The sequence below is a fragment of the Elgaria multicarinata genome, chromosome 12 (genome assembly GCF_023053635.1).
Source record: "Elgaria multicarinata webbii isolate HBS135686 ecotype San Diego chromosome 12, rElgMul1.1.pri, whole genome shotgun sequence".
NCBI classification, from domain to species: domain Eukaryota; kingdom Metazoa; phylum Chordata; class Lepidosauria; order Squamata; family Anguidae; genus Elgaria; species Elgaria multicarinata.
In genome coordinates, this window is record NC_086182.1 from 573,538 (window position 1) to 598,432 (window position 24,895).

Here is a 24,895-nt window from a genome sequence, read left to right on the forward strand (position 1 = left end):
CTCCATAGGAGGGACTCCTTCTCTCCTCCCCCTCCCCAGACCCCCCCCCACTGCACAAAGTGCCCCCATCGCAGCCCAGGCAAGCCAAGGCAGGGCTGTGCGTTTGGATCGGTTGGCTGGCAGCAGGAGAATGAAGGAAAGGCCGAAGAGGTGGACGGGCAGCAGCAGCAGCTGCTGAAAATATGCCAGTCAGGAGGAGCAAAGTCCCAGGCAAAGAAGTGCAGAGTAGGAGGGATGGGGGCGGCTGGTCTGGGAAAGCTGAGCAGTTCAGCCACGAGGAGCTGAGCTGGCTGGGCTGAGGCTATGGGCTGGCCTGGGCGGTGGAGGCTGGCCAGCAGCAGCCTGTGGAGGGGCTGGCGGCCAGGGGAGGGGACCATCAGCTGGGCAGGGCTGATAGCCTATCTCCCCCATTAAAAGGGAGCCGGCAGCCTAGGCTTCTCCTCTTGCTGCCGCTGCTCCTCTCAACCAGCTGCCACTGCTGCCAGTTCTTCCAAGCCCCTGCTAAGATGGGCAGCATCGCCCACGAGCCTGCCATGGCGCCCAATGAACAGCAGGAGCCCAAGGAGCTGGAGCACACTGAACACCGAGCCCCAGTCAAGCGGGACTACTACCATCGGTAAGGGGGCTGTGAGCCCTGCAAGGGGAGGCAGAAGCAGCGTGCCACCCACGCTGGCATCTGGGATGGGCTGCTGCTGTGGTTGCTGAGGGCCCTGCCAGCTGCTGCCCCTGCTGCCTGCTCCCCTCCCCTCCCCTCCCCTCCCCTCCCCTCCCGCACTGCTGAGGGTTCTCAGGCCTTCCCTTGGAAGAACTCTCTGCAGAGGCCACCCTGGGAGAATGGGGGACTGGCTTGCCGTCCAGCATATGGGGTGAGGCGGCTTCCTTGGCCGGATCCTTTGGCCAGCGCCAGTGATGGTTGGGCACAGCATCATGCAGGGAAGAGGCGTGGGACCTGCTGTGAGCGTGTGGCTGAAGACAGGGTCATATTCCACAGAGTGGCATGGGAGGGAGAGCCCGTTGGAATCCTGGCCTTGCTAGCTGTTGCCTCGGTGGCAGAGTTATTGGGACATCCGACACAGCCGCCATGTGCTCTTAGGGCCAAGCCAGATGTGACAGTGCAGGTTTTCAAAATGCAAATTGCATCAGCTGGGGGCTGGATTGATCCTTAACGGAATTAGGGCAAGTGGGGAGAGGGGATGTTTTGCCCTTTCCTCCACTGCTGGGGGCCTGCGGAAAATTCTTCTTCTGGAGCTGGGAGTTGCTTTGGGGGAAATCTCCCTCTGGCACCAGCAGCAGGAGAGGAAAGGGTTAATCTCCTCCTCCATGCTGGCTCTGATTCTGTTAATTATCACCCCCCAGCTGATGCAATTTGCATTTCAACCCAACCCCCGCTCTCAAATAAACCAACGTATGAGGCTGCCAAGTATCCCAGTTTAAGCAGCTCAGACAGGATGTGGTTCCCGGGCTCAGCTGGAGGCAGCCTTTCTGGGCGATGTAGAGGAGGGTGGAGGACAACTGGATTGTCTCTCTAGCTCCTTCAGGGACAAGTGTTCTGTAGAGGCTGCCTGGGAATGGCAAGGGGTCTTCTGCGTGGCAGCTGGGCCTCCTGTGCTTCCTGTGGAAGGGCAGAAGCAGTTCTGGGGACGAGGCTGGCCAGAAGGACTGGACCTTGAACCCTTGCCCACGCCGGCCCTGCAGGACTGATCTTCCCTGGTCTCCACCTGCTGGAAAATCCCTCATCGTCTAGGCCCACACATGCCCTCCCCTCATGGGACGTCCTTCTCTTGACACCATGAGAGGCCTTGCTGGGCTGCACCCTACCTCCGTTTCAGGGCGAATTCCCCTCTCAGAAGAGTTTTCTGCTCCAATGACGTGAATTGCTTCTCTCGGGTGGCCCTCTTCTTTGCCAGCTTAAGGGGCAGGTGCTCGCCTTGCTCACTTCTCCTTCCCTCTCTATTCCTGGGACAGAGTCAGGTGTTGAACCTGTTCCTCCACCATGCAGGGCCAAAGGAGGGGGGTGGGAGGCATCAGTTTGGCTGTGCCTTGCCAGGGAGGACTGGGCACATCCTGAGGACTGGGCTGGTCCTGGAAGGCTCTCGATCCTGAATGCTCAGAAGGAGGAGCCACTTGGGCAGCCCTGTGGGGAGAAATGGAAAGGAGCCCATGGGAAATTGAGTTCCACCTCAGGTGCTCTTGGGGCAGGGGAATGCCCAGCAGGATTCCTGTTTGTGGGCTTGTCGCCCTGAATATGCAAAGTGGATTTTGGATAGGAGACATTTGGATAGGAGACAGTTCATTTAACATGTCTGGAATGCCCCAAGAACCAGTCATTCATCAATAGACGAAGGAGTGGTTGGGGGTGAATTCATTTTGGAATGAAAGAAAGAATGGAGGAAAGAGGCTCATTTCATTCTATTTTCTTTCATTCCAAAATGAATGCTCAGAGGTACGAATGAGCATTTAGCAGTGGGGATAATCTCTCTCTGGTGGCATCAGCATCAACAGGAGCTAGGTTTGGTAGGTGCTGTATTGTTTTCTGAGAAAGCCTCTGGCAATGTGTCATTCTGGGCAGGGGATAGAAATCTCCAGTGGAGGCCACCATTTTTTGGGGGGTGGTCTATACAATTTCCTCTCCTGCTGGAAATCAATACCCTGGAACTATGGAATTCACTGCCGCAAGATGTGGTGACGGCCACCAATTTGGATGGTTTTAAAAGGGGGTTGGATAAAGTCCTGGAGGAGAAGGCGGTAAATGGCTACTAGTTTTGATGGCTAAGTTGAACCTCCAATATCAGAAGCAGTCAGCCTGAATAGATTGGTTGCTAGGGAACATGGGTGGGAGTGGGCTGTTTCACCATGTCCTGCTTGTGGGTCCCTGGTCAACAGCTGGTTGGCCACTGTGTGGACAGAGTGCTGGACTAGATGGACCCTTGGTGTGATCCAGCAGGGCTCTTCTGATGTTCTTATGATGCAATGTGTGGGGCATTTTGGGAAAAGAAAATGGTGATTGCCAGGAGCAGTCACTGATCTCAGCTCCTGCTGCCATCACCACAGACTTCAAAGCTTTTCACGGTCTAGCTCCTTCCTATCTCTCCTCTCTCATCTCACACTATTGCCCCGCTCGTACTCTTCGCTCCTCTGATGCCATGTTTCTCGCCTGCCCAAGGGCCTCTACTTCCCTTGATCGGCTCCGTCCATTTTCTTCTGCTGCCCCTTACGCCTGGAACGCTCTTCCAGAACATTTGAGAACTACAAGTTCAATCGCAGCTTTTAAAGCTCAACTAAAAACTTTTCTTTTTCCTAAAGCTTTTAAAACTTGATATTGTGCAGACTTTATACTGTTAGTTTTACCCTACCCTGTGCCTGCTTACCCTACCCTGTGCCTGTTTGCATTCTCTTCCCCTCCTTATTGTTTTACTAGGATTTTATTAGATTGTAAGCCTATGCGGCAGAGTCTTGCTATTTACTGTTTTACTCTGTACAGCACCATGTACATTGATGGTGCTATATAAATAATAATAATAATAATAATAATAATAATAATAATAATAGACTGCACCCATAAAATAGTGGGAAGGAAGGAAGGAAGAAACTAAAGATGAATGTGAGTAGCAAAATGAATTCAAACTTCTTTTTTTTAATAATGACAATGAAATTGCATGGCATCAGAAAGCATTTTTTAAAAAACAAAAAACTCGCAAACTTCTGCAATCGGTCACTAAAATACTACCTTCTTGGTAGTCTTTTCTGCTATGTCCACTGTGGTCAAGGGTGGTCCCTGACTCCCTATCCAGGCGGTATCCTTGCTTCCAAACTCAGGGGAGGAAGCCAGAAGACAAGCAGGAGAGGGACACCGAAAGCTTACCAACAAAACTGTAAGGGACTGCTTGCTTTTTTGGTGAAGGCATCTTCTGCCCTTGCTACAGTCAGTTTGAATAAGAAGGAACTACAAATAAGGAAGCAAACCAGGAACCAACAATAGCCTCATCTACCTACAAAAACTATTTGGTTAGATCTGGGTCAGCAGCATTTGGGAGCTTGGTAGGTCTTTCATAGCCTTGTTCGGATTACACTCGCAACCCGTTGGCCTAAGCAGCAATATCCGCCCTCAGCGCTTTATATCCGTCCTGGCTGCTTGGCCTTCTGAAGGTGGCCTGCCTTTCTGCCTCCATCTCCTCTAATAGCACATCACAGTTATTCCAACAGTGTTTGGCACTGGAGCTGATTGTTCTTTCAGCTTTCCATTATTGCACTGTTTTAACGTGATGCTGAATTTTGTTTTCTCCCAAATCAGTGATGGCTTCCTGTAGTTTAGTGGTTGTAGAATATAGCAAGGGCACGAGATGACGTGCACACAGAAGCCTGCACACCCTGAAGGGTCATATCAGTGGGGCTTTGATCAACCCCTGCCCCTGACTCAGTCATTTGGCTTCCTCCTTGGGGTTTGTAAATTTTGTTTGGTTAGTGTGACCATATTTTGGAAACCAAAAAGGAGGACAACATGGCTGGCCCCTAAGGGGGCGTGCCCACCAATGTGTCCAGCCCCAGGGGGCTTGTCCATCACCAAGGGGGCGTGCCCACCCAAACATAGCCTTGGTCACATATCTGATTTTACAGCACACAATTCAGACAAATCTGTTCTATGTAACATCTTAATGTTAAAATCACTGAAATAAAGAACAAGTGAGAGATTCAATGTATCTGAAATTAACTTCACTCACTCCTACTTTTGTTGCTTTTGCTGTACTTTGAAGCTTTTGCTATACTCTGTGTGATACATTCTCTACTTCCCTCAAATATATTTTCTGACTGTATCCTCACTCGTTGCAAGATGCTGCTGCCATTAATGGGGTTTGCTGACAGCTGGCTCTTTTATTTTTATATTTCAATTTTTAAAAAAACTTGTGTATGATTGCCACAATTTTCTCTACTAACATTAGGGTGGGTGTTGTGGGTGGCAGACACTACTTCGGCCATTCACACTTCACACTTATATACATTAGCTTCTCAAGGCTTATGCATTGGCACCACTTCGCACATCCAGACTTTGAACTCCTGTCTACCTCCTGCACAACACGTGACTCTGAGACCCTCTTTCTAATGCCCTGTGCAGCATGCAAGCACCGTGGAGCTAAGTTACAACAGGTGTCTCTAGGTTGTCTGTGCAACTTCTGTTGTCTCTCTCTCTAAGACATTAAAGCTAGGGCTGTGCTCCGCTTCTCCTCGGACCGGAGAAGCAGAAGCGGATTGGGGTGCTTCGCCTCCCCTTAAGGCGGAGGCGAAGAGGATCGGGGGAGCAGCGGAGCGTTGCAGAGCGGATTGAGGTGAAGGCAGATCCTTCGCCTTGATCCGGAGCTCCGCAAAAAAGGTAAGGGGTTTTTACTTGGCCCTGCCACCGCCGCCGATGCCCGTGCGGTGACAGCGGCAGAGCCATTGGTTTTCCTGTTTGAGTCCTCGGGCTCAGTTGAAGCAGCCGCCAAGGCTCAATCTGTTTACAGTTGTTGAAAGCAGACCCACATCTCCCTCAGCCTCCTCCCTGCTGCTGCTGTACCTATCAGGACACCCCTCCCCTTTTCTGGCATCTGCTCCCATTGTGTCCCATTGGCTAGAGAGAGACCCCCAAGGAGGGAGGTTCCTGCATCTGACTCTGGGAACCCTTCATCAGCCTGTGTTTGGGGGAGTGGCCATGGGGCACGTTTCCAAGGTTGATGAAGCAACGGCCTGTTCCACAGGATTGCAGGCAATGATGAAACTTCTGACGCACGGCCTGACATCAATCCGAGGCCTTTGGACCACCCCCTCTCCGCAAGCGGTCTTGTCCTGGTGGTGGCCAGAAGAGCTTTTGTGCCTGGGGGTAGGACAAAGTACAGCTGACTCATTTGCCGACATCGGAAAAATATATTTTTTCCCCATGTGTGCAAATGGAATGCCCCATCTGTGGACATGGGAAGGATTAACGGGAAGTGTGTGGGGATTTCTCAGGCACGTTTTTGTGCAAAAACAGGATTGGTAGCATAAAAAGAGGGACCTGGTTGTGATCAGGGCTGGAAAGCAGTCTGCTGCCAGGTCCCCTGGGATAAAATCCTAAGAAGAGCCCTGCTGGATCATACCAAGAGTCCATCTAGTATGTTCACACAGCAGCCAATCCACAGTGTTCAATCCACAAGCAGAACACTAGTGCAATGGCACCTTCTCACCCATGTTCTCCAATGACTGGTGTATGTGTGGGATGCAGGCTAGAGGACTGGGGGGGGAGGGGGAGGCGAATAAGGCCCTACACTTTGTAGTTTATTTGTCTGATCATCTGTCAGGGCACAGTAGGCTATTGCAAAAATAAGCTACTGTGCAGGGCTCATAAGCCCCCATGGCATAGTGTGATATGTGAACACTCCCAGAGTATTGTCCTGAAGGACACGTGGGTAGATCTGGAGGAGAGTTCAGGAGATTCCTTCCACCTAGAGATTGTGAGGCCAGTTATAGCCTTTGATTACTGGAAGGGCAATTTCCAGATACACAAGAGATGGTGATCTCATTCCTGTTTAAGGAAGGGTATGTGTGTCTAGGCTTTAGGTGAAGCTTAAAATGTTATTGTAACAGACACGTGAAATCTCTGCAAGAACAGCAAAGAAGGAGCGACACATGTGGCCTCCCCGGCCGCGTCTGCTGCCCCCTTCCACTGCCAGTTATGTGCGGAGGCATCAGCACTGGCAGTGCCCCCCCCCGCAATCTCCCTTTAGAACAGGGTGGGCTGGGAGTGCACGTGCTGGGCAGCAGAGTCGTGCTCCTGGGAGCTATGGCTTTGCTTCTGGATAAGACGCATGCTCCTTGCGCGTTTCAAAGGGAAATCACAGGGGTTTTTTTTGCCACCACTGCTACATTGCCAAATTTCAATGGCAAAGCCAGAGGCATGGTGGCTATTTTATTATTTCAGCAGCGGTACGTATGTGGGGTGGGGGGTGGGGTGGGGTGGGGTGGACAGTGAGTTCCATGGGGGAAATCGGTGCCCATACTCGAACTTGCCCGCCCCTAATATATGCACATGATTTTGAGAGGAGGGATTATAAGCAATGATGTCAGAGGGAACTGTAATGCAGAAAGTGCAGATTGTGATACTTATGTATTTATTGTGGCCATTCACAAAATGCTTGTTGGGTGAGAACATAGACATGCTTGTGAACTAATTAACACATGCAGTGTGATAAAAAGTGTTTGTGCCTGTTAAAGCTACAGAAGATAGAGCTGAACGTCTTGATGAATTGTTGCTCAGCTGTTTCCCACTCAAATCTATCTTTCACATTTGTTTGTTCAATGCGAAGCATTGTGAAACACCTGAAGGTCATTGACAGAGAGTCCTGCGCGGATGAAATGCTCGTCCAGTAGACTTTTTAAGATTGCCATTTCTGATGTCAGATGTGTGTTCATTTATTCTTTTGAGCAGAAACTGGCCTGTTGGTCCTACATAGAGTTCAGTAGAGCAGGTATAGGCAGTACACACCCTCCCTCCCTTTTTTGCAGCCCCCACTGTTGCTGGGCCATTGAATTTGCCATCAAAAAGTGTTGCTGCCTCTATAAATCCTTCTGGGAGCACAGTTTCCCTTTAAAACCAGGAGTGCAGGGAGCGTGCGCCTTGTTGGGAAGCGGAATCGTGCTCCCAGAAGTCTACGGGGATCTCAATTTTGCTTTCTAAGAGGGCATGGCACTCCCAGTGCATCTCATTTTAAAGCGAAATGGTTGGGGTGGGCGGGTTTGGGGTGGTGTTTGGGTTTTTTTGTCTGGCCACAGCTGAATTTCGGCCACGAATTTGGAATGGCAGCAGCAGTAGCATCCTTGTCCATAAAGGAGACCCTGGCAAGATCATCAGTTTATCTCAGGGACAACGTAACTCAGGAGCCACAAAAGCATTGCTCTAAATCAGCCCTGAAGGTATTGGCATACTGTGGGCCCATGTGAGCACCCATAGCGGACTTAGACTCCAGTGGTATAGCAGGTGAATCTAGTGAGGTCTCCAGAGTACAGGCTTGTCCAGTTTTCTTGGATGAGTTGCAGTTGGTACAGCTCGAGGATGTTGACAAGGTGCTTGGACAAGGTGTTATCGGGGGTGAATGTGGGGCGCTCTTCTGTTGAGAAACAGGTGGGTCTTTTGGGTCTTTGGGTCCTTAGACAGGTTGCATTGGCTGCCTATACAATTCCGAGCCCAATTCAGGGTGCTGATTTTAACCTATAAAGCCCTACATGGCTTGGGACCGCAATACCTGATGGAACACCTCTGCCGACATGAACCTACCCGTACACTGCGCTCAACATCTAAGGTCCTCCTCCGAGTGCCTACTCCGAGGGAAGCTTGGAGGATGGCAACAAGGGAGAGGGCCTTTTCGGTGGTGGCCCCTGACTGTGGCCCCAATGAGGCTCGCCTGGCGCCAACATTGTTATCTTTCAGGGGCCAGGTCAAGACTTTCCTCTTCTCCCAGGCATCATACAGGGTGACCAAGGCTGTTTCTGTGCCAAAACCAGGCCTGAAAACCGACTGAAATGGATCTAGATAATCAGTCTCATCCAAGAGTGTCTGGAACTGGCCTGCAACCACCCGCTCAAGGACCTTGCCCAGGAATGGAATAGTTGCCACCGGCCTATAGTTACTAAGATTTTCCGGGTCCAAGGAAGTTTTCTTCACGAGTGGTCTCACTACCGCCTCTTTCAGATGGCCTGGGACCACTCCCTCTTGCAGAGAGGCATTAATAATCACTTCCTTGGCCCAGCCCGCTGTTCCATCCCTGCTAGCTTTTATTAGCCAAGAGGAGCAAGGATCCAATACAGAGGTGGTTGCACGGACCTGTCCAAGCACCTTGTTTGGGTGGGCACACCCCTTTGGGGGCTGGGCATGTTGGTGAGCATGACCCCTTGGGGGCTGGACATGTTGGTGGGCACGGCCCCTAGGGGCGGCCATATTGTCCTCGTTTTTGGTTTCCAAAATATGGTCACCCTATCTTATTCCAATCAGCAGCTGATAAGGGTTAGGAACTATCACAGCTCAGTGCTGAGAAAGACCCCCCTCCCTTAACAGAGAAATGCTCTTATCTCTGATCAGCTATTGATGGGAGATAAAAGCTTTTCCTTACCAGGGAAAGGGGCAGGGTCTGAGGGGGAAGCTCATGGGCTGGATTGAGAACCCCCACAAGCCTTACTTGCCCCACAGGCTACAGGTTTGCCACCCCTGCTTTCAGCAGGAAACTCTCAAGTGCATTTCATACTGGTTTGCTTGATGATCCTTGCCAAACTAGTTGAACTTTCCAGACAAAATGTGCCATTTTGAGCCAAGGTGCCCCAAATGGTTGCTGAATAGTGTTCTCTGGCAATGGCCAGGCCAGCTGATGGCTGCTCATCACCTTGCTATGCCATCTCCTTTTCAGAATCTTTGTGAACCGGAGCCTCGCACTGGAGAAGATCAAATGCTTTGGCTTCGATATGGACTATACATTAGCAAGTAAGTAAGAGGCCTTCAGGGCAGCCCCCTCAGGGTCACTGATAATGTTGCGAAGAGAGGAGGACTGTTGTCAGGGGTGAATGTGGGGCACTCTTCTGCTGAGGAACAGGTGGGTCTTTTGGGTCTTTGGGTCCTGGGATTAGACTATCGATGAATTGCACACATGGCTCCCTGCAGTCCATCTCCTGTCTCAGTTTGGCCCATCAGAGCCATCTGTATTTTGGCAACTCTCCATGGTTCTCAGGAAACTGGAGTGAGGCCAGTGGGACTCTCAAATCTGAAGTGAGCTATGGCTCCAAAATCCAGCGGAGGTTCTTCTCTGTTCCATGACTGAGATGTCTAGCTGAAGTGAGACTAAAGACAATCAGTCCCTTTCTAATCTGAATTGTTTCCTGTTTGCTGAAGCAATTCAGCAGGATGTCAAGTGGGTTGATAGGAATACCACTGTGTGGAATATGTGCAGTAAACAAGAAAGACGTGTGTGAAAAGTATTTCCACCTGCCTCCCTCTTCTCCTGCCCCAGCCAGTTTGAAAAACACTCCTCTGTCTCAAAGATAGTTATAGCTCACTAATTAACTTTTATGACGATGATAATGATGGTCATCAGACTCAAGTTAACAGAATTTCACCATTATGTTGACTCTGTAAACAACAATTTGTTTAAAGGTTTCACACACACACACACACACACACACACACACACACATTTTTCCTTGTGGCAACAGAGAAAATTGTACTAAAAAAGGCTCAATTGTGTGTCCTCATGGGTTAATGGGATCTCCCTGTTCAGAGGCAGCATCCCTCTGGTCCTGTGGGGGACAAGGAACATAGAATCATAGAATAGTAGAGTTGGAAAGGGCCTCGAAGGCCATCGAGTCCAACCCCCTGCTCAATGCAGGAATCCACCCTAAAGCACACCTGACAGATGGTTGTCCAGCTGCCTCTTGAAGGCCTCTAGTGTGGGAGAGCCCACAGCCTCGCTAGGTAATTGATTCCATTGTCATACTGCTTTAACAGTCGGGCCGTTTTTCCTGATGTCCAGACGGAATCTGGCTTCCTGTAACTTCAGCCCATTATTCCGTGTCCTGCACTCTGAGAGAATCGAGAAGAGATCCTGGCCCTCCTCTGTGTGTCAGCCTTTCAAGTATTTGAAGAGTGCTATCAGGTCTCCCCTCAATCTTCTCTTCTCCAGGCTAAACATGCCCAGTTCTTTCAGTCTCTCTTCATAGGGCTTTGTTTCCAGACCCCCTGGTCATCTTGGTTGCCCTCCTCTGAATATGCTCCAACTTGTCTGCATCATTCTTGAAGTGTGGTGCCCAGAACTAGACGCAATACTCAAGATGAGACCTAACCAGGGCCAAATAGAGAGAAACCAGTACCTCACGTGATTTGGAAGCTATACTTCAATTAATGCAGTCCAAAATAGCATTTGCTTTTTTCGCAGCCACATCACACTGTTGGCTCATATTCAGCTTGTGATCTACAACAATTCAAAGATCCTTCTCATTTGTAGTATTGCTGAGCCAAGTATCCCCCATCTTGTAACTGTGCATTTGGTTTCTTTTTCCTAGATGTAGAACTTGGCATTTATCCCTATTAAATTTCATTCTGTTGTTTTCAGCCCAGCACTCCAGCCTATCAAGATCACTTTGAAGTTTATTTCTGTCTTCCAGGGTATTAGCTCTCCCACCCAATTTTGTGTCATCTGCAAATTTGATAAGCGTTCCCTGAACTTCCTTGTCCAAATCATTAATAAAAATGTTGAAGAACACTGGGCCGAGGACTGAGCCCTGTGGTACCCCACTCATTGCCTCTCCCCAGTTTGAGAAGGTACCGTTGATAAGGACTCTTTGAGTCCGATTCTGTAGTTAACTGTGAATCCACCTAATACTTATTCCATCTAGCCCACTTTTAGCTAGTTTGTTAATTAGAACGTCATGGGGCACTTTGTCAAAAGCTTTGCTGAAGTCAAGATATATGACGTCCACAGCATTCCCACAGTCCACAAGGGAGGTTACCCGATCAAAAAATGAGATCAAATTAGTCTGATAGGGGCCGTAGCTAGACCTAAGATTTATCCCAGGATCATCCCGGGTTCATCCCTGCCTGAGCGCTGGATGCCCTGTGTGGCAGATGAACAGGTTTGATCCCAGGACAATCCTGGGATAAACCTTAGGTCTAGCTACGGCCTGGATTTGTTCCTCACAAATCCATATTGGCTTTTAGTAATCACTGCATTGTTTTCAAGGTGCTTACAGATTGACTTTTTATAATCTGCTCCAGTATTTTCCCAGGGATGGATGTCAGATTGACTGGTCTATAGTTCCCAGGTTCCTCCTTTTTGCCCTTTTTGAAGATAGGGACAACGTTAGCCCTCCGGCACTTCACACATCTTCCATGATTTTGCAAAGATAATAGACAAAGGTTCTGAGAGTTCTTCTGCTAGCTCCTTCATTACTATAGGATGCAGTTCATCAGGCCCTAGAGATTTGAACTCATTCAAAGAAATTGGTTGTTCCATGACCATTTGTTTATCAATCTCAAGCTGCAATCCTGCCCCCTCAGCTTGAGCTTCACTTTTTCCAGGGGTGTCATAGACCTGCTTTTGGGAGAAGACTGAGCCAAAGTAGGAATTGAGCACTTTGGCCTTTTCCTTGTCATCTGTTATCAATTTGCCATCCTCATTAAGCAGTTGAACCACCATTTCTTTCCTTTGTCTTTTACACTTCATGTATCTGAAAACCTTTTTATTGCTTTTTGCATCCCTTGCTAATCTCAGCTCTTTCTCAGCTTTAGCCTTCCTGATGCCATTTCGGCACTTCTGCGCTACCAGGGCAAGCATCCCCCTTCTGGTCCTGCTCTTGTACTCCCAAAGGCATTGGGCTGGCTGCCATCAGGGACACCGGGCCATTCTGACCCAGTTTGGGTCTCCTCCACCTTCTTTTGCTCATAGTATGCAAATCAGACACTTCCGCACTTCTCCATTTTGCAGATGCCTCCATCTGTGTGCTCTTTCTGAACTCTAAATTTTAACGTTTGCGATAAGAGACCAAAAGGGTGTCTTCATGGTGTGCTTTGGCCCTGCGTTCCCTTGAAACTCCACAGCCTCGCAGCTGCAGAGTGGGGACAGTTCATCCCCATTGTAGGAGGGAGCGTGGGTCTCCAGCCGCCATTCGGTTCCTGGGACCTGGTCCCTGCCCTTTGCCTGGCCTTCCTGCGACCAATCACTGGTCACGATCCACACCCCAGAATGCCCTCTGGCTTGAAAACAAAGTGAGGTTACCACTGACAGATGGTGGGTAGATGGTAGTGACCTTGCATTAAAAAAAAAGTCGTGGTAAGCCTGCGACTTTTTCAGCCCACAGCTTCAAGGAAAAGCCCTGTGGTGTCTGTAAGTTGGTGGCTGCATCATATAACTGACGCAGCACCACCATGCAGCCACCACAGGGTAAATAGGGCATATAGACAGCTCCCCCCTCCCAAATAGACAATGGAATAGCATTTTCCTGAGGTTGCTCTTGTTCTCGGGTGGCCCATTTCTTTGGTGTGATCAAATTTGGACATACCCTGCACCAGGACTCTGCCCTTTGCCTTTGCAGTGTACAAGTCCCCTGACTATGAAGAGCTGGCATTTGAACTGTTGCTGGAGCGGCTGGTGTCCATCGGATACCCCCATGAGATCCTGGAGTATAAATATGACCCCACTTTCCCTACCAGGTAAGGAAGAACCTAGCCCAGGTGGCAGCAAAGCCCTTGCAGGCCCAGTGAGCTGAGGCGGAGCTGGATGTAATAAGGCCTGAAGAGACACGGGTATCACAAAGGGACATGTGTGGGGGCGGGGGGGGGGCGCAGGGAGAAGCCACTGATGCCCCTCCTTTCTCTACTCTCTTCTCTGCTCTGCTCTGTCCTGGACTTTTCTATTGTTGACTTTCCTCTGTCAGATCATCATCTAGTCTCTTTCAATATTACTCACAATCCCCCTCCTTCACGTCCTGCTTCACGCCCTTGTCGTGACCTGCATTCTATCAACTATGAGGCTTTCTCTCAGTCTCTAGCCTCCTCTCTTCCTTCTGTCTTCACAGCCGTCTCCTTGGACTCAGCCGTCTCCTCCTTTAACTCCACATTGTCTTCAACTCTTGATAATCTTGCTCCATCTACAACTCGGATAATTCGCCCCTCTCAACCCCAACCGTGGCTCACCTCTTTCCTCCGCTACCTTCGCTCTTGCTCCCGGGCAGCCGAACGCCTGTGGCGTAAGACCAGGGACTTGGCGGACTTTGTCCACTACAAATTTGTTCTCTCCTCCTTCTCTTCTGCCATTTCACTGGCCAAACAGCAGCACTACTCAACGCTGATCCAGTCAAATGCTAGACACCCTCAGCGGCTCTTCAAGTCCTTCAATTCTCTCCTGAAACCTAATCCACCATCTCTCCCCGCCTCTCTGTCTGCCAATGACTTTGCCTCTTTCTTCAATGCTAAAATCCAAACTATTCGCTCTGATCTGGCCAGCTCTGCTCCGCTCCCAGCTCCTGTGCCTCACCTGTCAGTTCCTCCTGCAACTCTCTCGGCGTTCCCCTCAGTCTCAGCTGATGAACTGTCTAAAATACTGCGCTCGTCGAAGCCTTCCACTTGTTCCCGTGATCCAATTCCCTCTCGCGTCTTTATTAATCTTATCCCCGCTATCCTCCCGTCCTTGCTTCACATCATTAATTCTTCCCTGTCCTCTGGCTCATTTCCCTCTGCTTTTAAACATGCTACTGTCTCTCCCATTCTCAAAAAACCCACTCTTGATCGACTTTCTCTGTCTAACTACCGACCTGTCTCTCTGCTGCCCCTTGTCTCAAAGATTCTGGAACGTGTGGTCTACTCTCGCTGTCTTGACTTTCTCTCTAGTAACTCTGCTCTGGATCCCTTTCAATCTGGATTCCGTCCTCTGCATTCCACTGAAACAGCCCTTACCAAGATCACCAATGATCTTCTCACTGCCAAGTCTAAGGGCCATTATTCCGTCCTTATTCTCCTTGATCTAACTGCAGCCTTTGACACGGTTGATCACAATCTTCTCTTAGATTCCCTCCATGACCTTGGACTCTGTGGCTCTGTCTATAACTGGTTCGCCTCCTATCTAGAGGGTCGCTCTTTCAGCGTGTCGGCTAACGGCAGCTCGTCCTCCTCCTTTCCCCTTTCAGTAGGGGTTCCGCAAGGCTCGGTGCTTGGCCCGCTGCTGTTTTCTCTATACATGCTGCCCTTGGGTAAACTTATTCAATCTCATGGCCTCCAATATCACCTGTATGCCGATGACACACAACTATACCTCTCATCTCCGGAACTTTCTCCTGATGTTCACGATCGTATCTCGGCATGTCTTTCAGATATCTCAGCTTGGCTGCTTCATCGTCGCTTGAAGCTTAACATGGCAAAAACTGAACTGCTTGTTTTCCCTCCTAAACCTTCTCCTCACCTCTCATTCTCTCTTACTGTCAACGATGTCACGCTTACTCCGGTCAAGGAAACTCGTAGCCTTGGCTTTATATTTGATTCCTCGCTCTCCTTTATTCCTCATATCGAGGCAGTAGCTAAATCTTGTCGTTTCTTCCTGTATAATATTGCCAGGATTCGACCATTTTTGTCTGTCTCTTCTGCCAAGACTCTCGTTCACGCACTGGTTATCTCTCGGTTGGACTACTGCAACCTCCTCCTCTCTGGCCTCCCCTCGTCTCACATCAGTCCGCTGGTCTCTGTCCACCACTCTGCCGCTAAGATCATCTTCCTGGCCCGCCGCTCTGACCATGTCACTCCGCTTCTGAAATCTCTTCATTGGCTCCCAATTCATTCCAGAATCCAATATAAACTTCTCCTGTTGACCTTCAAAGCTCTTCACGGTCTAGCTCCTGCCTATCTCTCCTCTCTCATCTCACACTATTGCCCCGCTCGTGCTCTTCGCTCCTCTGATGCCATGCTTCTTGCCTGCCCAAGGGTCTCTACTTCCCTTGCTCGGCTTCGTCCATTTTCCTCTGCTGCCCCTCATGCCTGGAATGCTCTTCCAGAACACCTGAGAACTACCAACTCAATCACAGCTTTTAAAACACAGCTAAAAACTTTTCTTTTCCCTATAGCTTTTAAACTTTGAGTTTGTTCTGACTCTATACTGTTAGCTTCACCCTTCCCGGTGCCTGTTTACACTTCCCTGTGCCTGTTTGCATTCTCTTCCCCTTCTTATTGTTTACTACAACTTTATTAGATTGTAAGCCTATGCGGCAGGGTCTTGCTATTTACTGTGTTATCTGTACAGCACCATGTACATCGATGGTGCTATATAAATGAATAATAATAATAAATTCTCTTCCTCAGGGGCCTGGTCTTTGATTCCCTGTATGGGAATTTGCTGAAGGTGGATTCCCATGGGAACCTTCTGGTGTGTGCACATGGCTTCCACTTCCTCAAGGGGTATGTGCTACTTTCTCCTCGCTCCCTTCCCTGCCCCAGCCATGGGATCCTGCCATTCCAGTGAGAGAACAGTGCAGTCCTGGAACAGAAGAGCCCAGTCAGCAAGGATGTCTTCCACCTCCCCAAAAGCTCTTAAGGCCTGGGCAGACCTGTATGGGAGAAGGCAGCCTTTCAGGGTCCCAAGATGTATAGGGCATGGTGGGTCATAACCAGCCCTATGAAATGTGCCTGGAAACAGGCCAGTAGCCAGTGAATGTGGCCCCTGTAGCCGGCCTCAGTCAAGAGTCTGGCTACAGCATTCTGGACCATCTTTCTTGTCAGTTTTCCTGGTCCCTCAGGCAAGCAAACATTCTGGCAAACTGACACAGGACACCCAAATCAGTGAGAATTCTTTATTGCAGGAAATCTCATGGCAAAAGCTTAATGGTTACACACTTCAGAAATCACATAGCTGATGGTCAGTAGTTGTAGGCTCCAAGAAATTCCAGAACAGTTAAAAGCTAATTGCTACTACCATGATGAGTTCTGAATAGTTCTGAACACAAAGGGAGGTCAATCCATACACGGGATCTAAACCTTGAACTAGGGAGGAGAATGATTCCTGACATGACCCCTCAGGCAATCAAAGGGGCAACATGGTCAAGGCTTAAAAAAGATTCAGGGAAAAATAAACAGAAGCAAAATTCAAGGTGATCTTGATAGGCTGGAGTGCTGGGCTGAAAACAACAGAATGAAATTTAATAGGGATAAATGCCAAGTTCTACATCTAGGAAAAAGAAACAAAACGAACAGTTACAAGATGGGGGATACTTGGCTCAGCAATACTACAAACAAAAAGGATCTTGGAATTGTTGTAGTTCACAAGCTGAATGTGAGCCAACATTGTGATGTGGCTGCAAAAAAAGCAACTGCTATTTTGGACTGCATTAATAGAAGTATAGCTTCCAAATCCCCTCTATTCAGCACTGGTTAGGCTTCACCTTGAGTATTGTGTCCAGTTCTGGGCACCACACTTCAAGAAGGATGCAGACAAGCTGGAGGGGGTTCAGAGGAGGGCAATGAGGATGATCAGGGGTCTGGAAACAAAGCCCTATGAGGAGAGAGGGAAACAATTGGGCATGTTTAGCCTTGAGTAGAAAAGGCTGAGAGGAGACCTGATAGCACTCTTCAAATACTTGAAAGGTTGTCACACAGATGAGGGCCAGGATTTCTCCATCATCCCAGAGTGCAGGATGGGCTCAAGTTACAGGAAGCCAGATCAGGCTGGACATCAGGCTGGACATCAGGATGAGGACATCCGGCTGCTATATTGTTGTACTCGTGCTCTGAGTACGACAATAGAGCAGTACGACAATGGAACCAATGACCTAGGGAGGTTGTGGGCTCTCCCACCCTATAGGCCTTCAAGAGGCAGCTGGGCAGTCATCTTTCAGGGATGCTTTAAAGTAGATTCCTGCATTGAGTGGGGGGGTTGGACTTGATGGTCTTATAGGCCCCTTCCAACGTACAGACACAAGGAGTTCTGTGCCACTGCTTTCGCATGGGCAACTACTCACCGCATGAGTCCAGGAGGAAAGTTAAAGAGTCATAAATCAAACCCAATCGGCTGGTAGACGACAAACAAAGACACACAGTCCTCAGGCCTACGGGGCTAAAAGCTTGGGAGGAGCAAAGAGAGGGCCAAAAGGGGTGTGTGGGAGGGGGAACTGCTCTTCCTCGCTGCCTCCGCCCCGGTGTGTTCTTCTGCTTTTGCACACGGCAGAAGCAGTTCCTCCTTCGCTGGCAATGATTTTGAGCACCTGGGGCCAATTTTGAGCTCCTTCCCATCTCAGCATTCAAACTGGAGGGGGACTGGGAGAGTTGGCTGCTGCAGGCGCAGCCAAGTTGCCCAGCTTGGCAGCTTAGCTTTAGGGCTACCAGAGGACAGGGGACTCAGCCAGGGAAGGGGATGGCTTTTGGACACCATCTGCCCAGCCCCCAGGGGCAATTCCTGACTTCTCTTCCTCCCCTTCGTGGCAGCAAAGCCATTGCAGCAGCACCCGCACCCCAAGAAAGCCGGTGTGGAAGAAGCGAATGCCGAGGCTCCAAGGGCAGGACCCATCTGGGGGCAAGGGAGCAGCATAGGACAGTGGTGCAGAAGTTCAGCTGAGTGCCTTCCCCCCCACAGAAGCACCCAGAATGCCATTGCAAGGACCCTGGGAGGGCAGAGGGAGAAAGGCTCACCATTTCAGACAGGGGAGGGGGTTATTTATTTATTTATTTATTTATTACATTTCTATACCGCCCAATAGCCGGAGCTCTCTGGGCGGTTCACAAGGTCTGGCCCATTGCTGCCCCCACCCCGGTCCACTGGACCCCACCCCTGTTCACGTGTGCTGCTTTCCACTCCTAGGGCTGACATCTGGAATTATTACCCCAACAAGTTCATCCAGAGGGATGACATGAAGCGATTCCACATTCTAAACACTTTATTTAACTTGACAGGTACGTGCAAAGGGGGCTTTGTGTATGAGGGGAGTCAGCTCCAAGGCAAACAATCAGGGGCGGGGGCGGGCTGTGTGCTCCCAGTACAAATGCAGATAGGAGAAAGGAGAGCATAGCCCTTCATTCCTCCCACCCACCAGTCCAGGTGCACAGCAGCAGAGACCCCATCCAGTGCAGAAGGCCTTGCTTGACCAGCTGAGTGTGGCGGGGTCCAGTGGCCCCCGGAGCATGTCACTGCTCTTCCTCAGCAGAAATGGGCTCAACCTTTAATGCAGTTGTCTTCTGGGAAGGGACTAGAAGCTCAGATAAGCTGTAAGGTTTGGGGGGAGGGACTCCTGCTGTATGCTATCCCACCCTCGCAGTATCATCCTCAGATGGCCAACAAAATTTAGTCTGACATAGGGTGACCCTATGAAAAGGAGGACCGGGCTCCTGTATCTTTAACAGTTGCATAGAAAAGGGAATTTCAGCAGGTGTCATTTCTATATATGGAGAACCTGGTGAAATGCCCTCTTCATCACCACAGTTAAAGCTGCAGGAGCTATATTAGAGTGACCAGATTTAAAAGAGGGCCAGGCACCTCCAAGCGAGCAGCTGCTGCTGGGGCAGCCTCCTCCTCCTCTTCCTCCTCCTCCTCCTCCTCCTCCTCCTCCTCCTTCTCGGGCCTTTTGTCAACTGCTGCTTTGCTCTAGTGAAGAGCAGTTGTGTGCTTTGCTGCACCATTGGAGTTCCCGTTTTGTACATAATTAGGCAGTAGGGAATACAGCTATCCTACACACATACACAGTAGTGTAAATCCTGTGTTGCCACGGGTGTTAGAAATATGAGAATGATTAGATGAAAATATGTTTGGCCGTTTCCCTTATGAGTGGAACAACTTTACATGGGATCCATTCATGTTTTCGTTTTGTGTGTTTGTTTTTTAAATTGACTTATTAAACTTAAAATAAAATTGTAAAACCCTATTATTTCAAAAGTGAAAACAAAACAAAAATAAGCAAAATCTGTGTGGTGCACAAATAAACCAGGAAACATGAAAAAATGTTCTTTTTAAAGAAACCATTTTTAATTTTTTTAAAATTAAATTTTTTAAGATCAGGCACTGTTTGGGGCAGAGCAAATAAACTTTCACTGAAACCATAGAACAATAGGAGATTGCTTGGTGCAGAGCAAATCAACATAGTGTTCTGTTATTAAAGCTCGAGCTTTGAACTTTTTCGAAGATTCAAAAAATTCTGTATGTCTATGCTACTCAAACTTCAGTTTTTAAAATAAGAACAAAGTGTATCTGGTAGATATCAAGTAATATGTGTTACAATCATGAGAAAAAGCGATGCACACTCTGCACAGACAGGGTTTAATTTGACGGCTGGTTCAGACCGGTCCTGTTTTTAATGTCAGAGTTAGAATGTACACAGTGAGAATACAGGAGAGATTACTACGGTGTGCCTTTCTCCCCATATCACCTGCCTTCACACATCTGAGTTTAAGGAAAAGTGTTTCTGGGTCAGAGGATGGAGCCCCTGGGCAGTATTGGAGGCCCTGGCTGCACACACAACTCTTCCCCCATGGAAACCCTCTAGATTTTCACACAGGACTCCTTCCTGGGGGGTAGGGGTGCTCTTATTGACCTCTGCTCCCTCCCTCCGATGCAGAAACCTACCTCTGTGCCTGCCTGGTGGATTTCTTCACCAGCTGCTCCAGATACGTGAAGTAAGTGTACTGGGTTTTGCCCTCCGTCATCTGGGGTGGGCTGAATGTTATGGTTCTTTATGGGTTAAAAGGAGAATGGGAAGGAGAAGTGGAGTTCAATAAAGGGCTAGGGTCTCTCCTCTGGGAGCGGACTTCAGTCTCTGCTTCCACATGGGTGCCTCTGCAAATGGCACTCCAGAATCCCAACCAGAAGGGCAATTCTACAGAAATTCATTCCAGTTTCAGAGTTTGGTTAGCTTGTCAAAGGAAGGGCCAACATCTGTGCCACTGCTAACCCTGGACTGTTTCTTCCCCCTACAGTTGCGACACTGGTTACAAACACGGCAATCTCTTCATGTCCTTTCGCAGCATTTTCCAAGATGTGAGAGAAGCCATGGACTACGTGCACCTCTCGGTGAGTGAGGGGAAGCTAGGGGGCTGGTGAGGCTGCAGGAAGAGATGCCTGCAACCTTGGCCACAATGGAGCATTACCCACATTTCAGAAGGTCAGGATATGTCCTGTAGGAGGACGGGCAGCTGAACGAGCCCCTCATGTTCTACAGTTTGGATTCGCCAAACCATCAGGACTCACGTCCCCCTTCGCCAACATGGCAGACACCACCACCTGCAGACATCGCTCACTACATGAAGCAAGCAGATAGGTCTCCACACAAGAATAAGTGGACACGTATCTGACCTAGCAATGGCAAGAATGGGAGAACCTTTCCATTCTTCAAGACAGGCAGAGGGACAGACATCCTGCTGCTGCTGCTGCCCCAAAGACACGCTAGACTTCACTGGAAAGACCTCTGTGGTCTAATTCCATTGGTTTAGGGATCAGATGAGACCTGGGGTTTCTCTCCCAAAATAATGGTGCCAGGGAGGTTGTGTTATCACCAGCTGCTGCTGTTACGAATGATCACTGCACCTTGGATACATTTGAGCTTTGCATAGAAATGCCACAGATTGTGCCTCTTAACTTTGGCCCTTCCTTCTGGCAATTTATCTCTCTATAATTTAATGGGTATTTTAAGATTTATGAAATAAATCTTCGGTTTAAGAGAAGAGTTAAGATGCTTACAAATTCACTCATGCACCAGGAAGCAGCTCACACAGCAACAGCAGGGTGTGGTGTTACCTTTGTGTCCTGCTTATGGGATTTACAAATTATTTATTTATTACAATTATTTATAAATCCTTCGAAGATTTATAATATACAAGTACCATCTTTGTATATTAATATTCCAGTTAATATACAAGTACCATCTTTGTATATTAATCAAATCACAACAAACAATATTAACATAGGAAAACTCAGCAGGAAAATGCCCAGTGTGGGAGAAGTTGACTTGGAAACGGCGTTTCTGTCTAGCGTCTGTTGGAAACAGGATCTTGGTCTGATCCAGCCCTAGGGCTGCTCTTCACCTGCAACCAGCTGTGGAAGGCCGTGTTGCAGCAGAGCCTGGCACTCCCATGTTTTGGAGCCAGATGTAGTGCCTGGGGGGATGGCAGCCCCTCAGCCTGGTCTTTTGGTCTGAACACTGCCAGTTCATTGGGGATGGGGATGCCACTGGTTGTAGCAGGGAACTCTCATGGCCTCCTCTGTTGCTGTCTTAGGGCTGCCTCAAGGAGAAGACCTTGGAGAAGCTGGAGAAGTATGTGGTGAAAGATGTGAGTGTTGCCCAGCTTGGGGTGGAGAACTGCTGGGAGCCAGGAGGCTTGTTGATCTCTTCATGGGTGCTTTTTGAGGTGGCCACACTCTGCCTCCTGCATCCAGGCTGCAGGATATCCCAGGGGTGCAACTGTGGACATCGGACTCCTGCACATGCAGGTTGCTCCTTTGTGTTGGGTGCAACCATCCCCAGGAACTCACAAGTCAATGCTGGCATTTCTGCCCTTGAAACACAGACCTGGCTGGCCTGGTGGACTTGATCCTTTGAGTCCCTTCTGGCCCAGTCAGTTAAACCTGTTGGGGTAGTTCAGGTGTGCCTTTGGGTGCTGGTGCTGCACGGGGCAATTGCCAGGTCATGAATCTGGGGCTGGGGCTGCATCACTTGGTCAGACTGTCAAACACAACTCATTTTTTTCTCATTTCAAGCTGCCAGTAGGATTTATGACAGATGTTGCCAAAGAAAATGGCATAGACTTATAACAGGATAAGGCCATCAATGGCTACTAGTCACGATAGCTATATATTTCTTCCAGTAGGAGGTGCAGTAGGCCTCTGTGTGCCAGTTGCTGGGGGACATGATTGGGAGGGGGCTGTTGCATTTTTGCCTTACTTGTGAGCTTCCCAGAGGCAGTGGGTTGGCCACTTTGGCAACAGAATGCTGGACTGGACAGCCAGGCTCTTCTTCTGCAATTAAGTTGTGAGCTTTCACACAGCCACGCGTTCCTCTCCTGCTGAGTCGTATGAAGGAGGTGGGGAAGGTGTTCCTTGCCACCAACAGTGACTACAACTACACAGATGTAAGTTGCTCCCCCTCCATTCCTGCATTTCTGCCTTCTCCATTTCATCCTCAGCTGAACTCTGGGCTCATATCTTTGCAGGCAATAATGACATACTTGTTTGACTTCAGTGAAGACGATGCGGTGAGTCATATATGTGTGCATCAGTCCTACAGCTTGTGATCATCCTGAGCCTCAAATGACCATTAACCAGAGTGAACAGACAAGCTACTCATAAACAAGGCTTCCTTAAGGCCTGGTTGCACCTGAACTAAATAGGGCAGCAGTTCAATCTCTTCTTCAGGATAGTGATGTTCTGGGATAAGGAACAGTCATTGACCATCTGCAAGACTGTCCTGCCTTCTCCCAGAATGGCTGGAGACAAAACCAGTGCTTGTCTTGTCTCTCTCTCTCCTCTCTTGCATCCATTGCCATGGGAACCAGACATGACGACTATTTAATATTGGTTTAAAGCCACTGATGTGCAGAATCCAGAACTGCCACAGTCTCTAGGCCAGAGGACTTGCAATTTTGGTGGCACTTTAGATACATTGGGCTCCTTCACATGAGGAGAAATTGTGTTTCTTTACTGTTGCTCTGCTTCCTGCTTCTCTTGCGCATTTGCAATTAGCTGAAATTACACAAGGAAGACAGTAGCAACTATGTAGCCTGTACAATTCAATGGGAGAGCACCCTCTAGTGCAGTGGTTCCCAAAGTGGGCGGTACCGCCCCCTTGGGGGCGGTGGAATTGCATAGGGGGGCATTAAGAAGCTAAGGGGCAGCAGGGGAGCGCTTGAGGTGGTCTTTTCCGAGAAGCATCTCTCCAGAAGGTCTTAAAACCCAGGGACATTTTTATGGGAGAAGGTAGTTTGGTCCCAGGCCATATAGGGGAAGAATCCACACATGTATTAATACCGTTTAAGAAGAGGCCTTTTAACAGTGAATTGAAATGTTTCAAAAGCACCAAAACGCTAATGAAGAGACATATCCTGCTTGGTGTGCCCCGCCATGCTGGTTGCAAAACAGAGGTGTTCACTCTCTTTTTCCTCCCTCCCTCAGCAAGCCTGCTGTGGGTGCTTCCCATTTAAAGGGGCCGTGCGCAGGGGACACTGGGCATGAGTTTGTGGAACCAAGGGGGCATTTAACTGAAAAAGTTTGGGAACCACTGCTCTAGTGGGTGTTTATAGCAGAACTTTGCCTGCACACGGCAGGAAATCCTGACAAATCCCAGTTTATTTCAAAAGAGTTGGGTTTTTTTGTGGCTTAATTTATAACACTAAAACTGGGAAATGAAGCGGGAGTCCTGCAGGAGGCTGACAACGTTGTCAAAATGACTTGCGAACATTCATGTATAGCCAGTCACAAGTGTGCTATAAAACTCTCATTTAAAGAAGCTCGTTTTCTCACTGAAGACCACAGCCTAGACTGCAGGGGAGGGCAATTATTCCCCACTGCAGGCAGAGAGGGGGAGAGGGAGGGGGAGAGGGAGGGGATTGTCTAAGGCCCCCTGGCTCAGTGGTAGAGGTGAGATTCGAGGCTCAGTATCTTCTTAGCTCTGACATCACACCAACTCCAGGCTCACCTGCCCGCTCCTGTCCCTAGCAGGAGGAATCCCAGCACCGCTCCTGGCGCTCCTGTTTTGATGTGATTGTCGTTGACACGCGCAAGCCGCTTTTCTTTGCTGAGGGAACTGTTCTGCGACAGGTCAATACGGTGAGTGCCCTTCCGGTGCCAACAAGCAGGGCTGCAGCAGGAGGGCAGCAGCAGTGGAAGGCCCTTGGCCAATCCAGGAGGAGGGTTTCCCAGACTTGCCTTGAGTACAATAAGTGGACGGTGGTGACCCCCCACCCATTGCTGTTGCGCTGTTAATGTTGAGAACCAGTCAAGCAACAGTGAGGCTGCCTCTCTAGGATTTACCTGCCCCTCAGATGTGGTTGTAGGTTCCCAGATGATCCCCAGACGCTCCCGGTCAGAGGCCTGGCCTGGCGCCTCTTGAGTCGGCCAGTCTGGCTGCTCTCGCTGCCCTCCCACGGCTGCCTGACCAGCAAGACCAACATCAGGAAAGCCTCTACTCCAGCATCCCCCTCCCCACCGTGGCCAGCGAGATGCCACAAGCAACAGCAATACCCGGCTGTTCCCGGCCATTGCTACTCAGCATGCTGCTGCTGCTGCTTGGTCTGGGGACATTTTTAAGGCCCCACATTAGCAGAGTCTCTCCTCCACCTCCTCCTCCTCCTCCTCCTCCTCGAATTTATTTTGTCTCCCTTTAAAGCCATCTATGCCACATCTTGTGGCAATGAGTTCCATTACATACTGTGTGAAGAAGTCTTCCTCTTATCTGTCCT

At 49.3% G+C, this 24,895-nt stretch overlaps 1 protein-coding gene across 9 annotated transcripts in view; it reads left to right on the forward strand.

Moving 5' to 3' along the window:
* The first annotated feature begins 424 nt into the window (after nucleotides 1-424).
* Nucleotides 425-24,895, forward strand: part of LOC134407549 (cytosolic purine 5'-nucleotidase-like) — a 46,235-nt gene continuing 21,764 nt past the window's right edge. For 5 of the 9 annotated variants that reach the window (XR_010026047.1, XM_063139423.1, XM_063139419.1 and 2 more), the window contains exons 1-11: nucleotides 425-616; nucleotides 9,405-9,478; nucleotides 13,078-13,195; nucleotides 15,830-15,925; nucleotides 18,318-18,409; nucleotides 20,065-20,122; nucleotides 20,423-20,516; nucleotides 21,719-21,772; nucleotides 22,487-22,570; nucleotides 22,652-22,693; nucleotides 24,153-24,263. Coding sequence is in view for 8 of the 9 variants with exons in the window: in XM_063139423.1 (XP_062995493.1) it covers nucleotides 507-616; nucleotides 9,405-9,478; nucleotides 13,078-13,195; nucleotides 15,830-15,925; nucleotides 18,318-18,409; nucleotides 20,065-20,122; nucleotides 20,423-20,516; nucleotides 21,719-21,772; nucleotides 22,487-22,570; nucleotides 22,652-22,693; nucleotides 24,153-24,263 (933 nt within the window). In the remaining variant the exon portion in view is untranslated. Of the gene's footprint in view, nucleotides 617-9,404; nucleotides 9,479-13,077; nucleotides 13,196-15,829; nucleotides 15,926-18,317; nucleotides 18,410-20,064; nucleotides 20,123-20,422; nucleotides 20,517-21,718; nucleotides 21,773-22,486; nucleotides 22,571-22,624; nucleotides 22,694-24,152; nucleotides 24,264-24,895 lie in introns of all 9 variants that reach the window. The other 4 variants (XM_063139420.1, XM_063139417.1, XM_063139421.1 and 1 more) reach the window with 3 other exon arrangements.